Genomic DNA, 20,718 nt, shown 5'->3' on the forward strand with positions numbered 1-20,718 from the left:
GGAACGGCACCATATCGACTCATTTGCTATAAAGACAAAATGCAGCCATACATACTTCAGGCTACATATATCGCAATTTCCAGAAATGTATTTAGGGCTACAATTTCAGAATGAGCCTATGTTGGACAAATGCCTATGTGTCAGCATAGTGGGAGATTTAAAACAGGACTAGTGTTATTTCTGTGAAAAACTGAAAATGTAATAAGAAGAGGGTCAGAAGAAGGCAGTGCTCATTTCTTATTTGATAAATTCATAATAGAAGTTCATTATAAAATATTATATAAAAATTAATATCTTAAAACTCCACGTTTATAAAGCCTCTTAGTTGCTGACATGATCTTTGGCTAAAACAACCTCTTATGGTGGATGGCTGCTTCTCACTCAGGGTTGTTTATGCAAATGAGGGAGAGATTGTCACTAATGGGCGGGGCTTTCCCCCTATGATGAGGCTGGCTATACACCTTTTCATAAGCCTGTTAAGATGTGTTTAATGGTCATCAGCATCTTAGATCCTTGAAACTTTAGATTAAAAAAAAAACAAAAAACGTATGAACATTTATAAGTTTTAATGAATTTATTATATCATCTTTGCTTCAAATTACAAAAACAAATTACCACATGTGTGGATGTTTCTAATGCAGCGTGTATGGGGGGCTGAGAGTAAATTTGATGTTGGTCTCTTCTCTGGCTGCTGTCATCAGTATCACACTATTTTTCCTTTTTCTGAACGTTATTATAACAACATCATAGAGTTTTTCTTTTATTATTTGAGCAAATAAGATGATGACTTAGCCTACTGAGAAACCTGGAAATGTAAAAAGGGTCTATAATCACACACTTTTGTCCCACAACTGTGTTTAAACCCCTTATGGAGTGATTTTTGCATAATAGGTCCCCTTTAAACGCATTTAATGAAATCAATGCATTTAGCTCATTTCACGTTAAAATGGTTTCAATTTGTTTTGCTCTGAGTGAAGATTGAGGTAACAAAATAGCAGCATTATCTGTGTTCAGCACCACAAACACACAAACCCATGCTCTCCTTTATCAGTTAATGACAGAGGAAGACCTTCAAGAAGGGCATGATGCTATTTAACATCTTGGAAGCTGTAAAAATATAAAATATCATCTACAATATAGACCAGAAACAGTCATACTTTGTTTTAATGTACAATTCAGGTTATTAACTACCCCAACCAACAAAAATAAAAAAATAAAAAATAAAAAATTGGATTGCATTTCTTAACTCCTAATGTCGCTAGTTAACACACTCAGTGCACACATCCCATAATTTCTAAAAAATTAGCCTCTACTGAATGGTTGATAGGTTTACAGTAAAAGTACCAGAATTGTAAGGAAGTGTAAGAACAATTTATTTATAAAACAATCCAAATAAAAAAATTTTGAATACTAAGTCATATTTATTTTTTGAAGTATGCTATAAAATATTTCAGATTCTCATTTAACATGTTTTCTTGGGTATTTATTTATTTATTTATTTTTGTTCGATTTTTTAGTTTTTTTTTTGTAAACCAACAATGCTGTGTGCCTAAACCATTGTTTAAAACAGTAATTCTTTAAATTACTTTAACAGTCATTATTTAAAACAGTAAAAACTAGGTCAACCGTTTGGTAGAGCGGCAGTCAAATAGTAAATAAACCATCATCTAAAACTATTAACTCATCAAATTACTAATTAGTTACTTATTAATAGTTCTCAAAGTAGTAGTTCAGTTTAGGTATTGGGTAGGATTAGGGATGTAGAACAAGATCATGCAAAATAGGTACTTTATAAGTACTAATACTCAGTTTATATATTGAACCGATAATATTTTAATAACAGGCAGGTAATAAGCCTCAATTAGTTAGCATTGTTACTTAAAACAAAGTATTATCCTAGAAACTCATACAGTAAAGACGTGTGTGTGGTAATGCATTTTAGCATTACTTATAGATTAGGCCTATTATTATATCTAATATTATTTAGATTTTTTTTCTTTTGTCATTTTTATTTGTTTTTGAGTTTGCTAATTTATTTATTTTTTTATTTACTCTTTTTTATTACTTTATTAATTATTTTATTCATTTATTTTTCATTTATTTGGTTATTTTCTATTTATTTATTAATTAATTTATTATTATTATTATTGAAACTTTTTTATGTTAGTAATTTTAGCAACATGTTTGGTTATATAAATAATTTACTTGGCTACTCATTTCTTTTTGTCGTTAATTTCTTTAAGCTCTTTAAATTATTTATTACAGTTTTATTTACATTTAAATTTCAAAATTAGTTTGAAGACAGGAAACAAACATATATAAACATTTAATTATTAATATGAATCATTTAATTAATAAGCTAATAGTAATATTTTACTAAAATGTTACGGTTTTATTTTAATAAAAAAAAAAAAAAATTAGCACGTTCAAATTGATTTAATGACTGTTTTAAAAATAGTAAATACGGTTTTAAATAATAATAATTATTTGAGTTTGTATTTAACCAATTTACAGCCAAAATAAAAACAATACTAGATGACATCACAATAAAAACCAGTAACCAAAACTATATACTGTAAGCATAACATAAGTGAAAGTGCTCAGAAATTATGTGTAATTGAAATATCCAATGGTCCTCTTATTGTAGATTCATAATCTGTCCAACTTTGTCTTTGAACTTACAGAAAATGGAAATATGAATACTTATAAGCAGGAGAAGAGCAGATAGCAGCATACCTGCAGTGAACCACGATGGGTCCTGCGTCTGGAGGATTGAGGAACTTGACCTGGCGGATGAAGCCCAGCAGGCCTGTGGCATAACAGGGGACGCCGTGATCAGGCCAGCTGGTAAAGTGGAACTGCCGGATCTCCCGGATCTCATGGTGACCCTTCTGCAAACAAGAGCATGTGTTGAGACTCAAACCAACAGGTGTCTTCATCTCAGGATAACAGGTAGAAGATTACGCTAGAAGATGGCTAGGATTAAGAAACCCAGAGGATAACAATCAACACCATGTGGGATATTTCTCAGTGTATACAGTGTAAATATTGTGGTATATTAAAGGATTCAACAATATGGATGACCTGATGGAGCTGAGAAAGCTTTCACAACATAATAATAAAACAAATAGTAAAATAAAAAATGTTAGTAGTCAAGACAATTTTGATTAATTTTAATTATTTAACTTGCAAATAAAATAAAATAAAAATTTAATCAAATAAAATAAAAAGATTCTGTTAGTTGTCAATGCAATGTTGATTTATTTTCACTTGCAAATAACATAAAATAATATAAAATAAAAATTAAGTTAGTAGTCAAGAACATTTTTATTTATGTTAACCTGCAAATAAAAAAATAAAAATAAAAATAAATTAAATAAATTAAAAAGTTAGTAGTCAATAAAACTGATTTAAATAAAATAAAATAAAATAAAAACATTAGGCTAATACTCCATAAAATGTTGATTTATTTTCCCTTGCAAATAAAATAAAATACTATAAAATAAAACAATAAGTTAGTCGTCAATATTTTTTTATTGTAACTTGCAAATAAAAAAAGATAAAATATTATAAAATCAAATCATTAAGTTAGCAATAAATTACATTTTTATTTATTTTAACTTGCAAATAAAATAAAAATAAAAGATTTAAAAAAATATATCATTAAGTTAGTAGCTAATGAAAATTACAATTTATTTTAACATACAAATAAAATAAAATAAAATACATTAAGTTAGTAGTCATGACAATTTAATTTAACTTTAATCATTTTAACTCGAAAATAAAATAATTATAAAAGAAATTATTAACATGAATAAAATAAAAATATGAATTAAAGTCAAGAAAAATTTTACTTGTAAATCCAATAAAATAAATTGGAAAAAACACAAAAACATTAAGTTAGTATTAAATACAATTTTGATTTATTAAATTTTTTTTAACTTAAAAAAAAAAAACCATTTAAACAAATTGTAGTTAAGTATACAATTTGATATATGAATTCAGAAAATAATTATATAACTTAAAGTTAATAAAAAAAGTATTGCACAAAACTAAATAACAATATTTTAAATAATATGCAAACAAATAAAAAATGCCAAACTATAAAACAAAAATAAAACATTCAGTCAATCAATCAATTAAATTGCATTATTCTATGTAATATGTAAATTTTCAAACTTTCCTCTATATTTGATGTGTAAAAATGGCCTGAGAAACCATTCAGGGCTCGATGGTCAGTGTTGGAAACACTGCCCAGCCACTGTACTTAGACCAGTGTGAGCACTGAGCTTTTTCACACACATGTTGTGCTACAGTACACATCTTTTCCCATTACTTCCACAGCACTTAATGCTCTGATAAGCTTTTAATTATAATTTGGGATTGAGAGTGCCATAATCTGTGCCTGGAGCTGCTGATACCACCAGACGAGGACCCATGTTGCTTTTTAATACAGACTGCGTGTGTGTATGTCTGGAGAGTCGTAACTGAGCTGCTATTCATGACAAGAGCCACTGAAACCTAGATTGGGTTTAAAATCCATTCCTTGACACATAAGGACACTCAAGAATGATTTTAGGGATGAGAGAGCTAATGCCACTGATGTTGAATATCACTACTTTGATAATTGAGTCTCTTCTTGAAATGCTCGAATTTAAACTGTCTGACCATGACACTTCTAAAATGCTAAATACTACCGTCTGGGAGATGTTGTGGCACAGAAACTCTTTAGAGAAACATATTCTTGATGTGAAAACACATACGGGTTATCTGAAAAAGATATTTAAGCAGATACATACATGGAAAAAAATAAGAGACCAATAAAAAATTCTCAGTCTTTTGTATTTGCTGGATTAAAAAAAATAAATAAATAAATAATAATAATAATAATAATAATATATATATATATATATATATATATATATATATATATATATATATATATATGTATATATATATATATATATATATATATATATATATATATATATATATATATATATATATTGTATTTAAATATGAGTTTAAGTAAAATGTTAATAATTGTATAAAGAGCTGATAATTTTCTAGATGAAAAAATATAATTTATGGATTATCTTTTCCTAAATAATAACTGTTCTGAAAAACATTTTCATTTATTTATTTATTTGTTTATTTATTTATTTATTTGTTTGTTTGTTTAAAATCAAGGTTGTAACACCAAATATATATTTTTTAACTATTCTAAAGTAAAAAAAAAAAAAAAAAAAAAAAAGGTAAAAACCAGGCTTATTTAACCAAAAATTGTTTTTTTACTATTCAGAAGTTTAAACATTGGTATTTTAAAAAAATGAAATAAAATAGAGAAACGAAAATTAATTTAAAATCATTTGACCAAATATATTGGTTAACTATTCTGAAGTTCTAAAATTAAAATCAGGGTTACTTCACCAAATATTGATATTTATTTTTTTAATATTCTGTAGTTCAAACCTGATATAAAAAATAAAATAGAAAAAAAATAAATCAAATTAAAAAAAATATTAAAATTTTGTTTACTATTGTGAAGTTCAAACATTGCAATTTAAAACCAAAAGAAATAAAAGAGAGAAAAAAAAATCAGGCTTACTTCATAATTTTTTAAAAACTAATGTTCACCTAGTTCACCAAATGTGTATATATATATATGTATATATATATGTATAAAAAGGAAGGAAAAATAAAATGAATAAAATAAAATCAGGGTTTCTTCACCATATATATATATATATATATAACATTGGTATTATATAAATATATATATATATATATATATATATATATATATATATATATATATATATATATATATATATATATATATATATATATATATATATATATATATATGCTATCCTGAAGTTCAAACATTGGTATTTAAAAAAATAAAATAAAGAAAGGAAAATGAATAAAAATAATGAATTGATATTATTATAAATTAAATATAATTTTTTAAATGGTTTTAAAAAAGAAGAAATTGAAGAAACCAAAGAAAAAAAAATCTGGTTTAGTTCACCAAATATTGATTGTTTTTACAATTCTGAGGTTCAAACATTTTTTTAAAAGAAATAAAATATAGAAATGCAAAAATATATATTTTTAAAATATTAATATCAGGGTTATTTCACCAAATACTGTTTTTGTTTACTATTCTGAAGCTTAAACATTGGTGTTTAAATGTTAAAACAAAAAAGAAAAATTAAGAAAAATTAAAAAATATAATAATCTGGGCTACTTTACCAAGTATTTTTACCTATTCTTAGGTTCAAACCTTTTATGAAAAACTGCTTTAAATGAAACCATTTTGATTTGCTATTTAATATTTAAAAATACATTTAATGCAAATACTTACATGATTTATTACTTATCATAATTCATTTATCTATTTAAATGCAGTATAATCAATCACACATTCAAATTTGACAAATAAATTACTTCCAAAAGAAAATGTAATTGTTAATGTATTAAATAAAAAAATAATTTTATCTTTAAATCATTTAGAAAAATGTTAAATTATGAATAGACTTAACTTATATTAGAAATATACCTGCTATAAAAATAAAAAATTGTATGCTATTTTTAAAAATATAGTAGAAGTCAAAATAATTAGCCCTCCAGTGCTTTTTCTTTCCTTTTTCAAATATTTCCCAAATGATGTTTGACAGAGTAAAGACATTTTCACAGTATTTCCTATAATATTTTTTCTTCTGAAAAAAAGTCTCTTGTTTGTTTTATTTCGGCTAGAATAAAAAGAAGTTTTTAATATTTTTAAGTGATTAATTTGAATAATTCTAACTTTAACTGTATATACTGTATAGCCCAATTATAACACGTTTTCAGTTGATTCAGGAAGAAAAAAAAACATTTAGGTATTTACGTTTTTCATGCCATTAGAAGAATAGAGATCGCTGGGAAATTCTCTGAAAAGATGGATGAGTCGCATACAAATTCTGAGGGTCTTTTCACTGGACAATCATCTGAGAATCAGGAGACTTATGCAAAAGTCCCCAATTGATGTCACTTGCAGAGAACAGAAAAACATCTCTACTAACTCTCTTCTCCCACTCATTATAAACAGAGAGATGGACCAAACATCTCTCTTTCAAAGCTGAAGACTGAAGTGTTTTAGGAGCTTCAGCCTTGCGAGACAGATGGAGTGAGTGATTTAAGAAAGTTGCTGATGACATGCTGCGTTTCTCCACAAAAACAACTCCAAAACACCATCAGAGCTCCTACATCTGCTCCGTTCACATTACAACATCCAACAACAAAACTCTACATATTCCTAAGAGCTTTTATTTGCGATTTGCTTTCATTGCACAATATTCTTTCCTGGCTTACGTAAAGATCTCTTTAAGTTTGTTTGTTAGAACGTTGATTTCTTTTTTTATTTTTTTTATTTATGCAGATCTGACGTCAAGATGTTTGTGTATATTAAGAACAATAGAAGTGACTGAGTGAGAGATGCATTGTGGGATTAAACATAAGCAGATGGTTCATATGGTATGGATGATCATAAGAACGGATGAAGATATGCATGCAGAGAGTGCGAAAAAGTTTCTCCTGTGATTATTCATATTCATGAAATATTCATATCTTGATTATTTACAAAAATAGACTCGATTTGATGACATATTAAAAGACTCAATTTGAGGATCACAGTGCAGCCCAAATATACCAATTATTGAAATATTTATTTTTAATTTTTTATTATTATATAAATTATTTGTTATATGCTGAATGATGATCAAATATACTTCACTGGTTCAACGTTTCATTTTTATCTAAAATTATTAGAAACAATAGGGTAGAAACTGCCCTAAAATGTTAATTTTAGGTTAGATTTAGATTGTGATGTCGGGTGACCAAAATGCAATGTCTAGTCAGGGTCTAAGGACAACGTTATTTTGACATGTAATAACGATGTCAAATGACCTTGGTTTTTGTTTGATTTTAGGTTGTGTTGGAAAGTAATCCAAAATCCAAAGTCAAGCCAACATCTTAAACCAACGTCTTTTTGATGTCGAATCCTAACATTTATTCATCAGTTATTGCAACTAAATTCAATGTCTGATAGACGTCATAGTGGTAACATTCACACATCGACAAGCCGTAACATCATTAGATGTTGATGTTTGGTTGATTTTAAGTTGTGTTGGAAAGCGACCAAAATCCAACGTCTAGCCAACATCATATACCATCGTCATAATGACGACAAATACTGACATATATTCATCAGGGATGGTAACCCAAGTCCAACATCTGATAGACGTCATAGTGGTAACGTCCATACAATGTCAAGCTTTAACATAATTAGATGATGATATTTGGTTGATTTTAGGTTGTGTTGGAAATTGATTAAAATCCAATGTCAAGCCAACATCATAAACCAACAACATATTGATGTAAAATACTGACATTTCTTCGTCAGGTATGGCAACCCAAATTCAATGTCTAATAGACGTCATAGTGGTAACATCCGCACAATGTCAAGCTGTAACATATATAGGAGTTGATATTTGGTTGATTTTAGGTTGAGTTGGAAAGCCACCAAAATCCACCGTCGAGCCAACATCTTAAACCAACGTCATATTGACGTCAAATACTGACATTTATTCATCAGGTTTGGCAACCAAAATCCAATGTCTGATAGACATCATAGTGGTAACGTCCACACAACGCCAAGCTGTAACATCATTAGATATTAATATTTGGTTGATTTTAGGTTGTGTTGGAAGGTGACAAAAATTTAATGTTGAGCCAACATCCTAAACCAACATCATATTGACATCAAATACTGACATTTATTCATCAGGTATGGCAACCCAAATCCAATGTCTAATAGACTTCATAGTGGTAACGTCTGCACAATGTCAAGCTGTAAAATCAATGGGTGTTGATATTTGGTTGATTTTAGGTTGCGTTGGAAAGCCACTAAAATCCACCATCGAGCCAACATCTTAAACCAACATCATATTGACATCAAATACTGACATTTATTCATCAGGTATGGCAACCCAAATCCAATGTCTGATAGACGTCATAGTGGTAACATCCACACAATGCCAAGCTGTAACATCATTAGAAGTTGATATTTGGTTGATTTTAGTTTGTGTTGGAAAGTGACCAAAATCCAACATCGAGCCAACATCTTAAACCAACGTCATATTGACATTGATTTTTCAGGCTATGGCTTGTCAAATCCATTGTCTGATAGACGTCATAGTGGTAATTTCCACACAACATTGGTGTACAATGTCAGTCTGACGTCATGTGCCTGATGGATTATTAATGCCTGAAAATTTTTTAGTAAACACTGCAAAAACAGTTTGTAAATAATTGTTCAATTTTAGCCCATACAGTACCTCTCTTAATCATACTTATTATTTATTTTTATATTTGTACAACTTCGACCCATACTGTCCCGTCTCTTAATCTAATAACTCTTAATAAACGAAATCATAATTTAAAAAAACTTATCTCTGTGTAATATTAAAATTAGTTTCATGATCTGAAACTGAAAAAAACAACTTAATATACAAAAACTTTTAAATACTAAACTCCTTTTCACAGCTCTGCAAATAAATAAATGCATTTGTTTTTCTATAATTGCATATAAGTTCTATATCATCCAACAGCTTCCATGGCATTGTCAAAAATTCAATCTTAAAAGCATTTCCATCATAAAAGATGGAACGAACAAAGAAATATATAAAGAAACGAAGACCAAAATACAAAAACATTTAATCAGAAAAGAGATTTTACCTTCTGTACAGTAAAAGTCCTGATTACATATTCTGCCAACGGCTCCGTTTCAATCAGTGTGACTTTGATATCTCCATACACCTCGGTCTCGTCAGGCCAGTAGCGAACGCACTTCACCTTCATGGACACACAAAGACCCACACGTACACATTAAAACACAACACCTGCATGTCAATACACCTCAGTATTGCTCTATTTTACAGCAGGCCTAAGTCAAATTGGCATTTGCGGAAACAGTATTATCAAACAAGTCCCTGATGACATTCTGAAAGCTCAGAGAGGTGTAATTGGCCACCTGTCAGACTGGATGTTTTCTCTGAATGAACAACCCCTGTGGTCCGAGTTCACTGGAGCCAATCATTGAACATCGCTCAATTATACTCATCGTGACATTAAACTGCTCTCGTCGGGATATTCTCAAAGACACATTACCTAATTTGATCATGTCCTTCAAAATCACCCACTCACTCATTTAAAGTTTCCCTTGAATGTAAGGAAACTTTATAGCATGCTGGAATCTACATTAATTTGATGAGTGAATCTCATAAAGCTGCAGTGTAATAAATATGTTAATTAACACTTTCCGTATTTTGTGATTCACAAGTGTTTTCCGTTTATTTACGGTTGTGAATTGCATTATGGGATGTTGATCTCTGTTCAGTTAACTTTTAATGTTAACAATTAAACCAGACTTTTTAACAGAGTGACTTTTTTTTGACATTTTATTAATTTGGAATAATAGAATGGGTAAGAAATGATGTAGATGTAAAAAAATATTTCTGTAAAATAACAGAAAATGCAGTTTATTACAAGGTTTTCTCCAGCCTCCGGTGCCTAGACTGCAGCTTTGCACAAGACGTTTGGAGAAACGGTCGTGCCCAACTGAGCCTGGTTTCTCTTGAGGTTTTTCAATTCTTCACTTTCGCCAATTGGTGAAGTTTTTTCCCCGCCGCTGTCGCCACTGGCTTACATGGGTCGGGATCTGTAGAGCTGCGCATCGATGGATTTGCTCTTCAGTGTTTAGACTCTCAGCAGTGATTATTAATCCACACTGAACTAATCTAAACTGAACTGAACTTAAACACTGAAAACTGAACCACACTGTTTCAATTTACCATGATCTTCTATGTGAAGCTGCTTTGACACAATTTACAATGTAAAAGCGCTATACAAAATAAGTTAAATGGAATTGAGTTTTTGACAAACACCAACTCAGAAAATATATCACTTTAAACTATAAAAAATGTTAAATATTTTTACATTTCAAGGTTAAATGTTGTTGTAAGAAAGATCAAGGTCTCATAATGCAATTCAAAAGCATGAAACTAAACAAAAATAAAAAGACAAATCATTAAACACGTAAAATTGCTAATATGCATATATTAAGGGACTGTTTTATAGAGGCAATAGGTTTTAGATAGGCACAATATAAATAAAAACGTATTATTAATATAATTATTATTAATATCCTGCATGTACTAGCCATTGTATTTTGACTAATTTCATATTTTTGTGTTTAAGTTTTTTTTTTAGGCATTTACTCTTGAACATATTTTAAGAGTTCACACTTAGCTGATGATTGATTATAAGCTTGGCATGCTGTCCAGGGAGAGAGCCCTGAGGTCATAAGATCCTCGAGCCCGGGGATCCTTTGCATTTGCAAGGTGAGAAGGGAGTTTGAGCTTAGGTAGATCTTGAGAACTCCCCTTCTGTAGTAGCTAACGAACAGATAGTGATGGCTCTTAAGAGAAAACTATTTACCAGAAGCATGTCTATAGTGCCAATTTAAATTAATCAATTAACTTAAGTTGCGTGTTTTTGAACGGTGAGAGGAAACCAGGGGGCCTGGGGGTAACACATGTGAGCATGGGGAGAATGTGTAATCTCTGCACAGAAATGTCGGTTGGCTTGGTAAGGACTAGAACCAGTGACGTTCTTGCTGTGAGGCAACAGTGCTAACCACTGGGCCACCGTGCCACCCATGTAAGGAGGAGGAATAGAGGTGGAAGTAGGGATTCTTCAAAGTAAAGATGTCTTAGGAATCGTCTGATTGGTGAATCATAAATTGAATAATGCAGGACCAGCTGCAAACAATCATAAGCACATGATCCTGTATTAGTTACTATTTTGGGGAATACCTCAAAACTGCAATGCATTACTTTACATAAGTTTTAAGTTACTTTTCCAACGCTGGTTAACAGTAAGTATGCAAGTGCTTTACACATACAGTTAAAGTCAAACTTATTAGCAATCCTAATTATACATACAATTTTAATTATTTTAAAAATATTCCCCAAGTGTTGCATAATGGAAATAATATTTTAACACATTTGTATACATTAAAAATAGTTTTAATGACTAGTTTCTAATAATTTAATATCTAATAATTTTGTTTTTGCCATGATGATGGTGCATCATATTTAATTTTTTTTTTTTGCAAGATACTAGTATTCAGCTTCAAAACTTAACTGGGTTAATATGTTCACTAGGCAAATTAGGGTCATAATATTGACCTTAATAACATTTAAATCTGCTTTTATTCCAGCTAAACTAAAACAACTAAGACTTTCCTTAGAAGAAAAAAATATATAGAACATACTGTAAAGATTTCATGTTAAATATCACTTAGGAACTATTTGAAAAAGAATAAAAATGTCACAGGAGGGCTAATCACTTTCCTAATAAATTCTCCTAAAAAAAAAAAAAAAAAAGTAAATATATGAGATTTCTCATGCAGCCAATTGTAAAGAATAGGCAAGATGCAATTGGGTTTTGGGGATCGAGATGACTTCAGTGGTTCAGAATCCATTTCTTGTGTTGAAAAAAATAACTTTCTTCATCATCCAATTTGAGCTTTAAACCTTTAAAGAACTTTAACTTTCACAAAGAGCTTCATAACCCTATATATGGAAGGTAATTTTGGAAAAAGCATACAGTAATAGGGGCACTAGTTGGCATAGAATGAAAGCAGATACAGCCGTTTCTTCTCTATTGTGTGCATGCATAAGACATTGAAAATAAATACTGAAATATTCTATGAAAAATAGTATCAGTTTGGATTTCATACTTTAAAAAAGATGATTCAGCAAAGTGTGTTTTTATGAGATTAAATGTGTATCAACCAGAGCAGCGCTTTTGTAAGTAACCCTTTTAATCCGGTAATATTTATTAAGGAATGAGATCATTAGAAGAAGCTCACCCTGCCCACTTCCACCAGGTTGGTTACCATGACGATACTGGCTGAATTCTCCTGCCAAATCATCCTCCAGAAATCCCTGACGGTCTCCTGCATGGGGCCTACAGGAGACAAGGAGCACCACATTTAGCAAACCTCCATCGGGATCACGCAACACTCACTAAACAACCCGAAATAAGATGCAACATTGCTTTATGGATTCACAGACAGTCCCTGAAGGAAAGATCATGGCAGGTCCACAGCAATTCATAATAGTGTGTACTAGGTTGCTTTTCTAATGGACAATGGTGGACTGATATAGATTAAGATAATAAATCAGCTTGGTGGACGACAGTACACTACAAGTAAAAGCTAAAGTTAAAATTAAAGTAGGCAGGAATTTAACACGTACTAAAACATGTAGTTATTTCAATTCATCACTTAATATCACTAAGTTTTTCCAAAGTGCTGTTTAACAAACATTTTTAAACATAACAGTTTTAATATCTAACTTCTAAAAATTTACTTATTTTGTCAATGTCTTGATGACAGTACATTATATTTTACTATATAGTATTCAGCTTAAAGGGCCCTATACAGCCGTGTAAAAAGGTGCAAGATGTGTATGGTGGGATTTGTTGCTATTTTCAGACCAGTGCAACTGTAATTTTCATGTTTTCCACCATGCTGTTTAAATAGCAATGCATTTGCACCACTTTGTGTACTCATAGGTGTTTTAGTCTAAAAGGGAGGTATGTTAAGCCGCATTGTTGGCACGCTGCTATTTTGAGGAACTGAAATAGACCACGCCATTGAGCAACTGAAAGCTGCTCCATAGTTATGCATCTCTGTGGGTCCAAAAGCTTACACATTGCTTATACACAGGATGTACAGCAATACACACAAATTTTTACATATGAAAAACATTAAAGGATTAAAATTATTATTATTTCCATCATAAACATAAAAAACACTGCCTCCATGTCTCATCCTACGAGTGCTTTTACAGTTTATTTATGACAATTTACATTTGCATGCATCACCATATGGGATTAGGATGTTTTTTTGCTTGTTTTTTTTACCCCACTTCATTATTATTATTTATTTTTTTTGTTTGCTTGAAATTAAAATTGAATTTAGAAATAGTTTTGAAAAAAATCTAATGGATGCCTTCAGTGGAGTGAGTTTCCACTGTTTCCTTATCCACTAAAGTAAAGGAGTAAAGTGTAAAAGTAAAGATAAAGTAAAGAGGCTGAATAGAGGAGTCTCATTCTTTATTCTCACGCTGCAGATGCTCTGTTTAACTGTTTTCTCACTATTGAAGCGTTCAGCTTTTACATCTACAAAGTCTGCCATGTACATAGAAAATGCCCCATGACACAACTGACTCTTAGAGGGAAAAGGAGATGAGACTCTGATTGGTTTAATTCAAGTTATGATGGAAACACACCCATAACTCATTAAGAGAATAAGCACAACCATGTTAGACCATGCGCCAGGGCGCAAACCATATGTTTCCATCCTTATAGTAGCAAAATTGAACTCAGACATGCCCTTAATGCTTTTGCGCCATGTGATTTAAGGCCCATGCACACCGGGATGCTTTTTGCTCGCATTTCTATCAATGTTTAACGCCTCGTGAGTAAATAAAGGCGCCATTTTTTATGAAACGCCTCATGCTCGTTTTTTGTTTTGTTTTGACGAGCCGCGTCAAAACCTTCTCCACCAACCAGAAGCACTTGGAGGCGCTCAAGCGCAAAACTTTCAATGCGAGCACACATTGATGAAGATGCCCAGAGGCGATATGAATGTGGAGCTGGTTATTGCACTGGTGAAGAATAATCATTTCTTCATCGCTAGAGCTGGAGCTGCTGCTTGAACCATCCATGCTTGTTCGGATCGCCAGTAACTTTAACAACAAGCGTGTCAACTTTGTCTTTTTCTTCTGTTACAAGCAGGTGTCACAAGCTTAAAGTTGTATAGTGCCATCTAACATCAAGGAGTAATTTTACATACTCTTCAGCTTGACGCCAGTGATTATCGCTTGGGTTTGAATCCAGATAAATGTCTCGAAAAATGCTGATGATAAACGCAAGCGAAAAGCGTCCCGGTATGTACGAGCCTTTAGACTTTGCTCTTAGATCACCAAAATAAAGCTTAGAGTGTCGTTTAAAGGCCTAACCAGGTTAATTAGGTTAACTATTGGATAACAGTGGTTTGTATAGCCAATCAAGCCAAGCAAACAATTTATTATATTAAATAAAGCTATAATATTTTGATATTTAAGAAATCATTTTAGAAAAAAAAAAAACTAAAATAAATTATAGTTTTTTATAGTATTTCTCATAATAAATACTGTAAATATGTCCTTGTTCTGTTAAACATCACCTAAAATTTCACAGGGTGGCTAATTAAATAACATTATATTTCTTGATTGGTAAGATAAAATTTTTTATTATGTTTATTTTAATGCAGACACAAACTTATACAGTGAATAACGTTAGTATTGTGAAATTGCAAAGCTATAAAGTGTACATGTTGCTGCAAAACATTACTACAGTTGCTACATTTAGCATTTAAAAGCTAGTACATTCTAATTAATTACACTTGCAAGACAGGTTGTTTACATCTTCTAGTTTTGTTGTTTGTTCATTAATTACCTTAGAAAAAAGTTAGTAATATGAAATTGTAAATATATCAAGTGTGCATGATACCACAACACTAGTATAGTTGCTGCCTTTAGCATATAAAAGCAAGTACATTCTAATTAATTACACTTGCAAGATAGACCTGTAGACTGTGTTTACGTCTCTTAGTTTTGTTGATTAGGTTTGTTTATTAATACCTTAAAAAAAAGTTAGTAATATGAAATTGTAAATATATGAAGTGTGCATGATACCACAACACTGGTATAGTTGCTACCTTTAGCATATAAAAGCTAGTACATTCTAATTAATTACACTTGCAAGATAAATGTGTAGACCATGTTCACGTCTCTTAGATGATGTATTTTGTTAATTACCTTGCGTTGCTATGTAGTGTCTTGGTCTGTGGTAGCCCTGGGAAACAAAATAAAAAAAGAAAGGTGGAAATTATTCAAATGAAACACATTTTTATACCTGCACTATCCAGTGCACTTAAAACACACTTTGTTTGAATCTAATTCAGCCCTCAATGAGACATCGTAATTAAACCTTTCTGACTCCATGGCTTCATTAGCATTTTAACCACTGCGAAACAAATTGGTGACCAATGTAGCCTTGCTCCTGTCAAGCTCTGAAAGCGCCGCTGTGGTTTACGACCGATTCTGTGGTACGACGGAGACCGTAATTGTTTTATTATCAGGACTGAGATTGGGTGGCCTGATTATAGCCGCTGTGGGCCAGAGAAGCATATCCGCACATGTTTACTCTCCATTTCGCAATGATCACAATCATATCGACTGTGTCATTATGGTGTTTAGATCAAGTTAGCGGATTTCGAAGCAGCCGGGGAAGCACTTTCTTTGGAGCAGTCATGAGCTGTGGACACGGAGCATTTGCTGGAGTGATTTGAAGAGCGTTTAAGTGCTGAAATCCACTGTATCCTTCATTTGTTGTAAGCGAGGATCTCAGGAGCGAAGCGCATAAATGTTGCATTAGTCTATTAAGCCCTTCTTTGACAGCAAAGAGTGAAGTTGTTCTGACATTTGGAGTTGGTTATGCAACACACAGACTTTAAAAGTCATAAATATTATGTTCAGACTTGGAGATCATTATTTCTTTAGCATTATGTGTGAAGCTTGTTTGATGTTTTAGTCAACATGAATGGGAAAATAACAAACATTTTGGAAAGAAAAGACAGAATTTATTTGATCATAACTACTCAGTAAAACAAATAAATGTTTTGTTCTTTAAGATGTAATTAATTCCTTCAGAAATTGTTTAAACATGTTGATTTGCCGCTCAAGAAATGTATTATTATCATTAATACTTTTTAAACATTGTCATTAGGGTTGTAACAATATACCGGTATGATGGTCTACCACGATTTGAACGTGCACGATTATCATACCATGAACAATTGCATATCAACGGTTTTAACCCTTAAAGACCGAGACAGCCGCCCGCGGCTAAAAATAAGTATTGCTCTTAAATGTTTAATAACTTTTGATCCGCTGATCCGATTCATACAATTGAAAGATTGGCATAAAGAAGAGAATCTCAGCTTTCCAGTGCTGTATCACATAACATTCGCGGACTTTCAGAGAATCATTGCGGTTACGTCATCAAAATTTGACAACGCTGATTTGACAAAGAAACGCTTGTCACTGTGTCTCCGGACAAATCAGACATGATACATTGATGCATTGTCCCTCCTCCATGCCCAGATTGGTTCAAACTCGCTATATCACAACCAATAAGCATAGGTTTCACTTTTGTTTGTGGACCAACACTGAGCTTTTTGAACAACACGGAATGAGAGATAGGCATACATTTCTGCGCGGCTAAATAAAACGCAAAAAAAAAAAGTTTTGCGTGAAATAATTCTCATACTAAGTACTTTTGCATGCACAGCAGCACAGAAACATGACAAAACAGTGACACAGCAAAGACGAACTGCTGCTCTTGCTGTTTTCAAAAGACGCAAATGAAGGTGCAGCTGTTTGTCTGCATTGCATACAACCACATCCAAATCCATATCCACAGACAACCATATCCATGCTGGCACATAAAACCTAAGGATGTTCCATATTGAATCTAGTTTCGTTATGTAACTATTTATAGTATAGTAAATATTTATATCAATTTTTTTACTGAGGATTTGCACCATGTTTATTTGGACTTTGACACATTATTTATTATTTTCTTATTTTTTTATTTGTTCATTGTACAAGTGGACACATTCTCTCACCTCAGCGGTCAAGATTAAGTCCTGAAAATCTCAACATGCTTACATTTCTTCATCACAACCTAGACTGAAAAAAACAACGCTTTAAATACATGTTTACAGCCATAAACTTGGTATTGCACTTTTGGTCTCCCATTTATCCTGCTTATAAGGAAGGACAGTTTAAGTTTATTTTTGTCTAATCTTAAAAGACCTTGCTTGTTTATTCCTTCTAATTTAATTTATTAAAATGGGAGATTTTTCAGTTTATTTTTATAAAAGACTTCTATAGTTCTATTAAAATGGTTCTTTCAAAAGTTTGTTGAAATAAACCTTTGTTCAGTCAGAAAACGTGTTCTTATTCTTTTCAGGGTCTTTGCTATGAGAATTACTATTTAATACCGTATACCGCGAAACCATCAAACCGTGGTATTGTTTTAGACGATTATCATACCGTAAAAAATTCATACCGTTACAACCCTAATTGTCATATTTTTAAAGATTACTTTTGATTAATATATGTGTTATGTGGTAATATAATTTTGCGTGTGTCTCTCTCTCTCTTTCTCTCCTTCTGTCTTGCACACATGTACACCTGTTCTCTCTGTCTCTTTCGTCTCTCTTTTGATTTTACAGGTTCAACCCCCTTCGAATTGTTATTGGCTGTAGGATCAGTCAATCATCATTATCTCCGGTGATGTGGCGGCTTCTGTGGCCAATCTGAGTGGTCGCCAGGTTTTTAAAAAGACGACGAGTGGGACGCCAGACAGAGGCTTATGCGTTACTGTTTTATTCTTTGTTTTAATCTGCCCCCCGTTATCTCTTTTGTTTTTGATAATTAATATACTTAATATTGCTTTGCCAAAGTTGTTATTGCCAACTTGTTTATTTTCATAAATTTTCTTTTTATTCTCCATTTGAGATTTTTGCTGATATTCTTTGTTTTCCCCAGGGGTATTTGAAAAGGAAGATGTCACATGACCTACATCCTAACATCACCTAGCGAACCTGTGTATAGATAAAGGTTTAGAAGTCACCACTGGCTTTGTATTTTTCTGTTTGGTTAAGTTTAGAGTAGGTAAGTTAGGGCATGTAGACTTGCTTTCGACTATTTTGTTTTCAGTTAGGTAAGGATTATACTGAGTTAGTTAAATTATTATTATTTTTTATTCTTTTATTTTGTTATTTTGTTATTCTAAATTGTGTAATTTATCTGTTGTGTCATTTGTTGATATCTATATTCTTCTTCTTTATTATTCAAAGTTCAAAACAAGAGAATTAATATATATATATATATATATATATATATATATATATATATATATATATATATATATATATATATATATATGTGTGTGTTTTTTTTTCCTCAAATTTTGTTTTTTTTACCTCAATTTACCCTCATAAAATATAATAAATAAATAAATGAAAACATTACTATCACATTAAAAAAATCTGTGGTGCTTGGTCCCCCTGCGAGAATATATATATATATATATGTGTGTGTGTGTGTGTATGTATATATATATATATATATATATATATATATATATATATATATATATATATATATATATATATATATATATATATACATATACATACACACACACACACACACACACACACACACACATATATATATATATCATATATATATATATATTCTCGCAGGGGGACCAAGCACCACAGATTTTTTTTAATGTGATAGTAATGTTTTCATTTATTTATTTATTATATTTTTTGAGGGTATGACTGATGTCGACTAGTAGCACTGCACAGATCTCGTGGTTTGACCTGAAACATGTCTGAAACAAGCTTTACACAAAAAAGGTGGTTCACTGACTGAAACTGCTCTAGATTATTTAAAGTAAATTTTTAATGTATTATTTTTGTATTAGTGTTAAAGATTTACATGAACTGTAAATTTAAATTTTTTAAATATTTATTCAAGTTAGATCACTCCATGCAAATACCCTAGAGCAGATGCTAGCCAATCACATTTAAGCAACTCTAGAAAAGTAATGTGATTGGCTGATAACCAAGATGAGCAGTAACTGCAAAAAATGCCTGAAAATCTTAAGTTGTTCAACCCCTAATATATTTATTAGGGGTTGAACGACTCAAGCTATATTACTAATAATGTAAATAATAACTATTATTATTAATAAGAGCTGGTCTCTGTATAAAAATGCATGGATTTTGCCATTATCCTCAGCTCAAAAAGCAACATTGTCAAGTTAGAAGCAAACATGTGATACTCACATCTATATAGTTGGCGTTGATGTAGTCGGAGTGTGGGTCTCCCTCCAGCGGCTGCAGTCGGACACGAGTGTGATCGTCTGTGGGGTCAAATATTCACAGAAGAGCCGGTCTAAAGTTACACATACACTTTAAAGGGGAGCTATACATGCATGAGCTGTCCAGGAAACACAATTGTTGTACTGTATGCACAACATCAGTTGACAAGTAGGAAGAAGTGTGTGAAAACTAACTTTGTATACACATATGGAGATTTTGTCATTTTCTCCTGGTTCAAAATGGACACCGATTTTTGTGTAAAGTCAGATTTTTGTGTAAAGTTTAATTTGATGCATCATTCTCTTGTAGTAAACTAACAATTAGAGGGGTGTGGCTAAGAATATTGTTGAATATTATTGAGTATTGGAGGTTTAGTCATATTTTTACCTGGTTCAATATACATATATTGATGGATATACATTTTTTTTTAAGTCTGTATGAACCGGAAGTTGCTAAGACTTTTATTTTGGTATTTTAATTTACTTCCAACTAAAACAAAATATTGAGTAGTGGGTGGAGCTTTTTTATGCATCTTTCTCTTCTAGCAAACTAACAGTAAGAGGGCGTGGCTAAGAATATTGGGGATGAAG

General features: G+C 31.3%; 1 protein-coding gene across 50 annotated transcripts in view; it reads right to left on the reverse strand.

Annotated features, from left to right (window-relative positions):
• ptprt (protein tyrosine phosphatase receptor type T) overlaps positions 1–20,718 on the reverse strand; it is a 519,289-nt gene that overhangs the window by 42,765 nt on the left and 455,806 nt on the right. For 35 of the 50 annotated variants that reach the window (XM_073954669.1, XM_073954668.1, XM_073954667.1 and 32 more), the window contains 5 exons: positions 20,093–20,169; positions 15,981–16,017; positions 12,983–13,080; positions 9,784–9,900; positions 2,737–2,891 (listed from right to left, as the gene is read on the reverse strand). In XM_073954669.1, the coding sequence (XP_073810770.1) occupies positions 2,737–2,891; positions 9,784–9,900; positions 12,983–13,080; positions 15,981–16,017; positions 20,093–20,169 (484 nt within the window). Of the gene's footprint in view, positions 1–2,736; positions 2,892–9,783; positions 9,901–12,982; positions 13,081–15,980; positions 16,018–20,092; positions 20,179–20,718 lie in introns of all 50 variants that reach the window. The other 15 variants (XM_073954659.1, XM_017356719.4, XM_021477300.3 and 12 more) reach the window with 1 other exon arrangement.

Source organism: Danio rerio, chromosome 6 (genome assembly GCF_049306965.1).
Source record: "Danio rerio strain Tuebingen ecotype United States chromosome 6, GRCz12tu, whole genome shotgun sequence".
In the NCBI taxonomy this organism is placed as follows: Eukaryota; Metazoa; Chordata; class Actinopteri; order Cypriniformes; family Danionidae; genus Danio; species Danio rerio.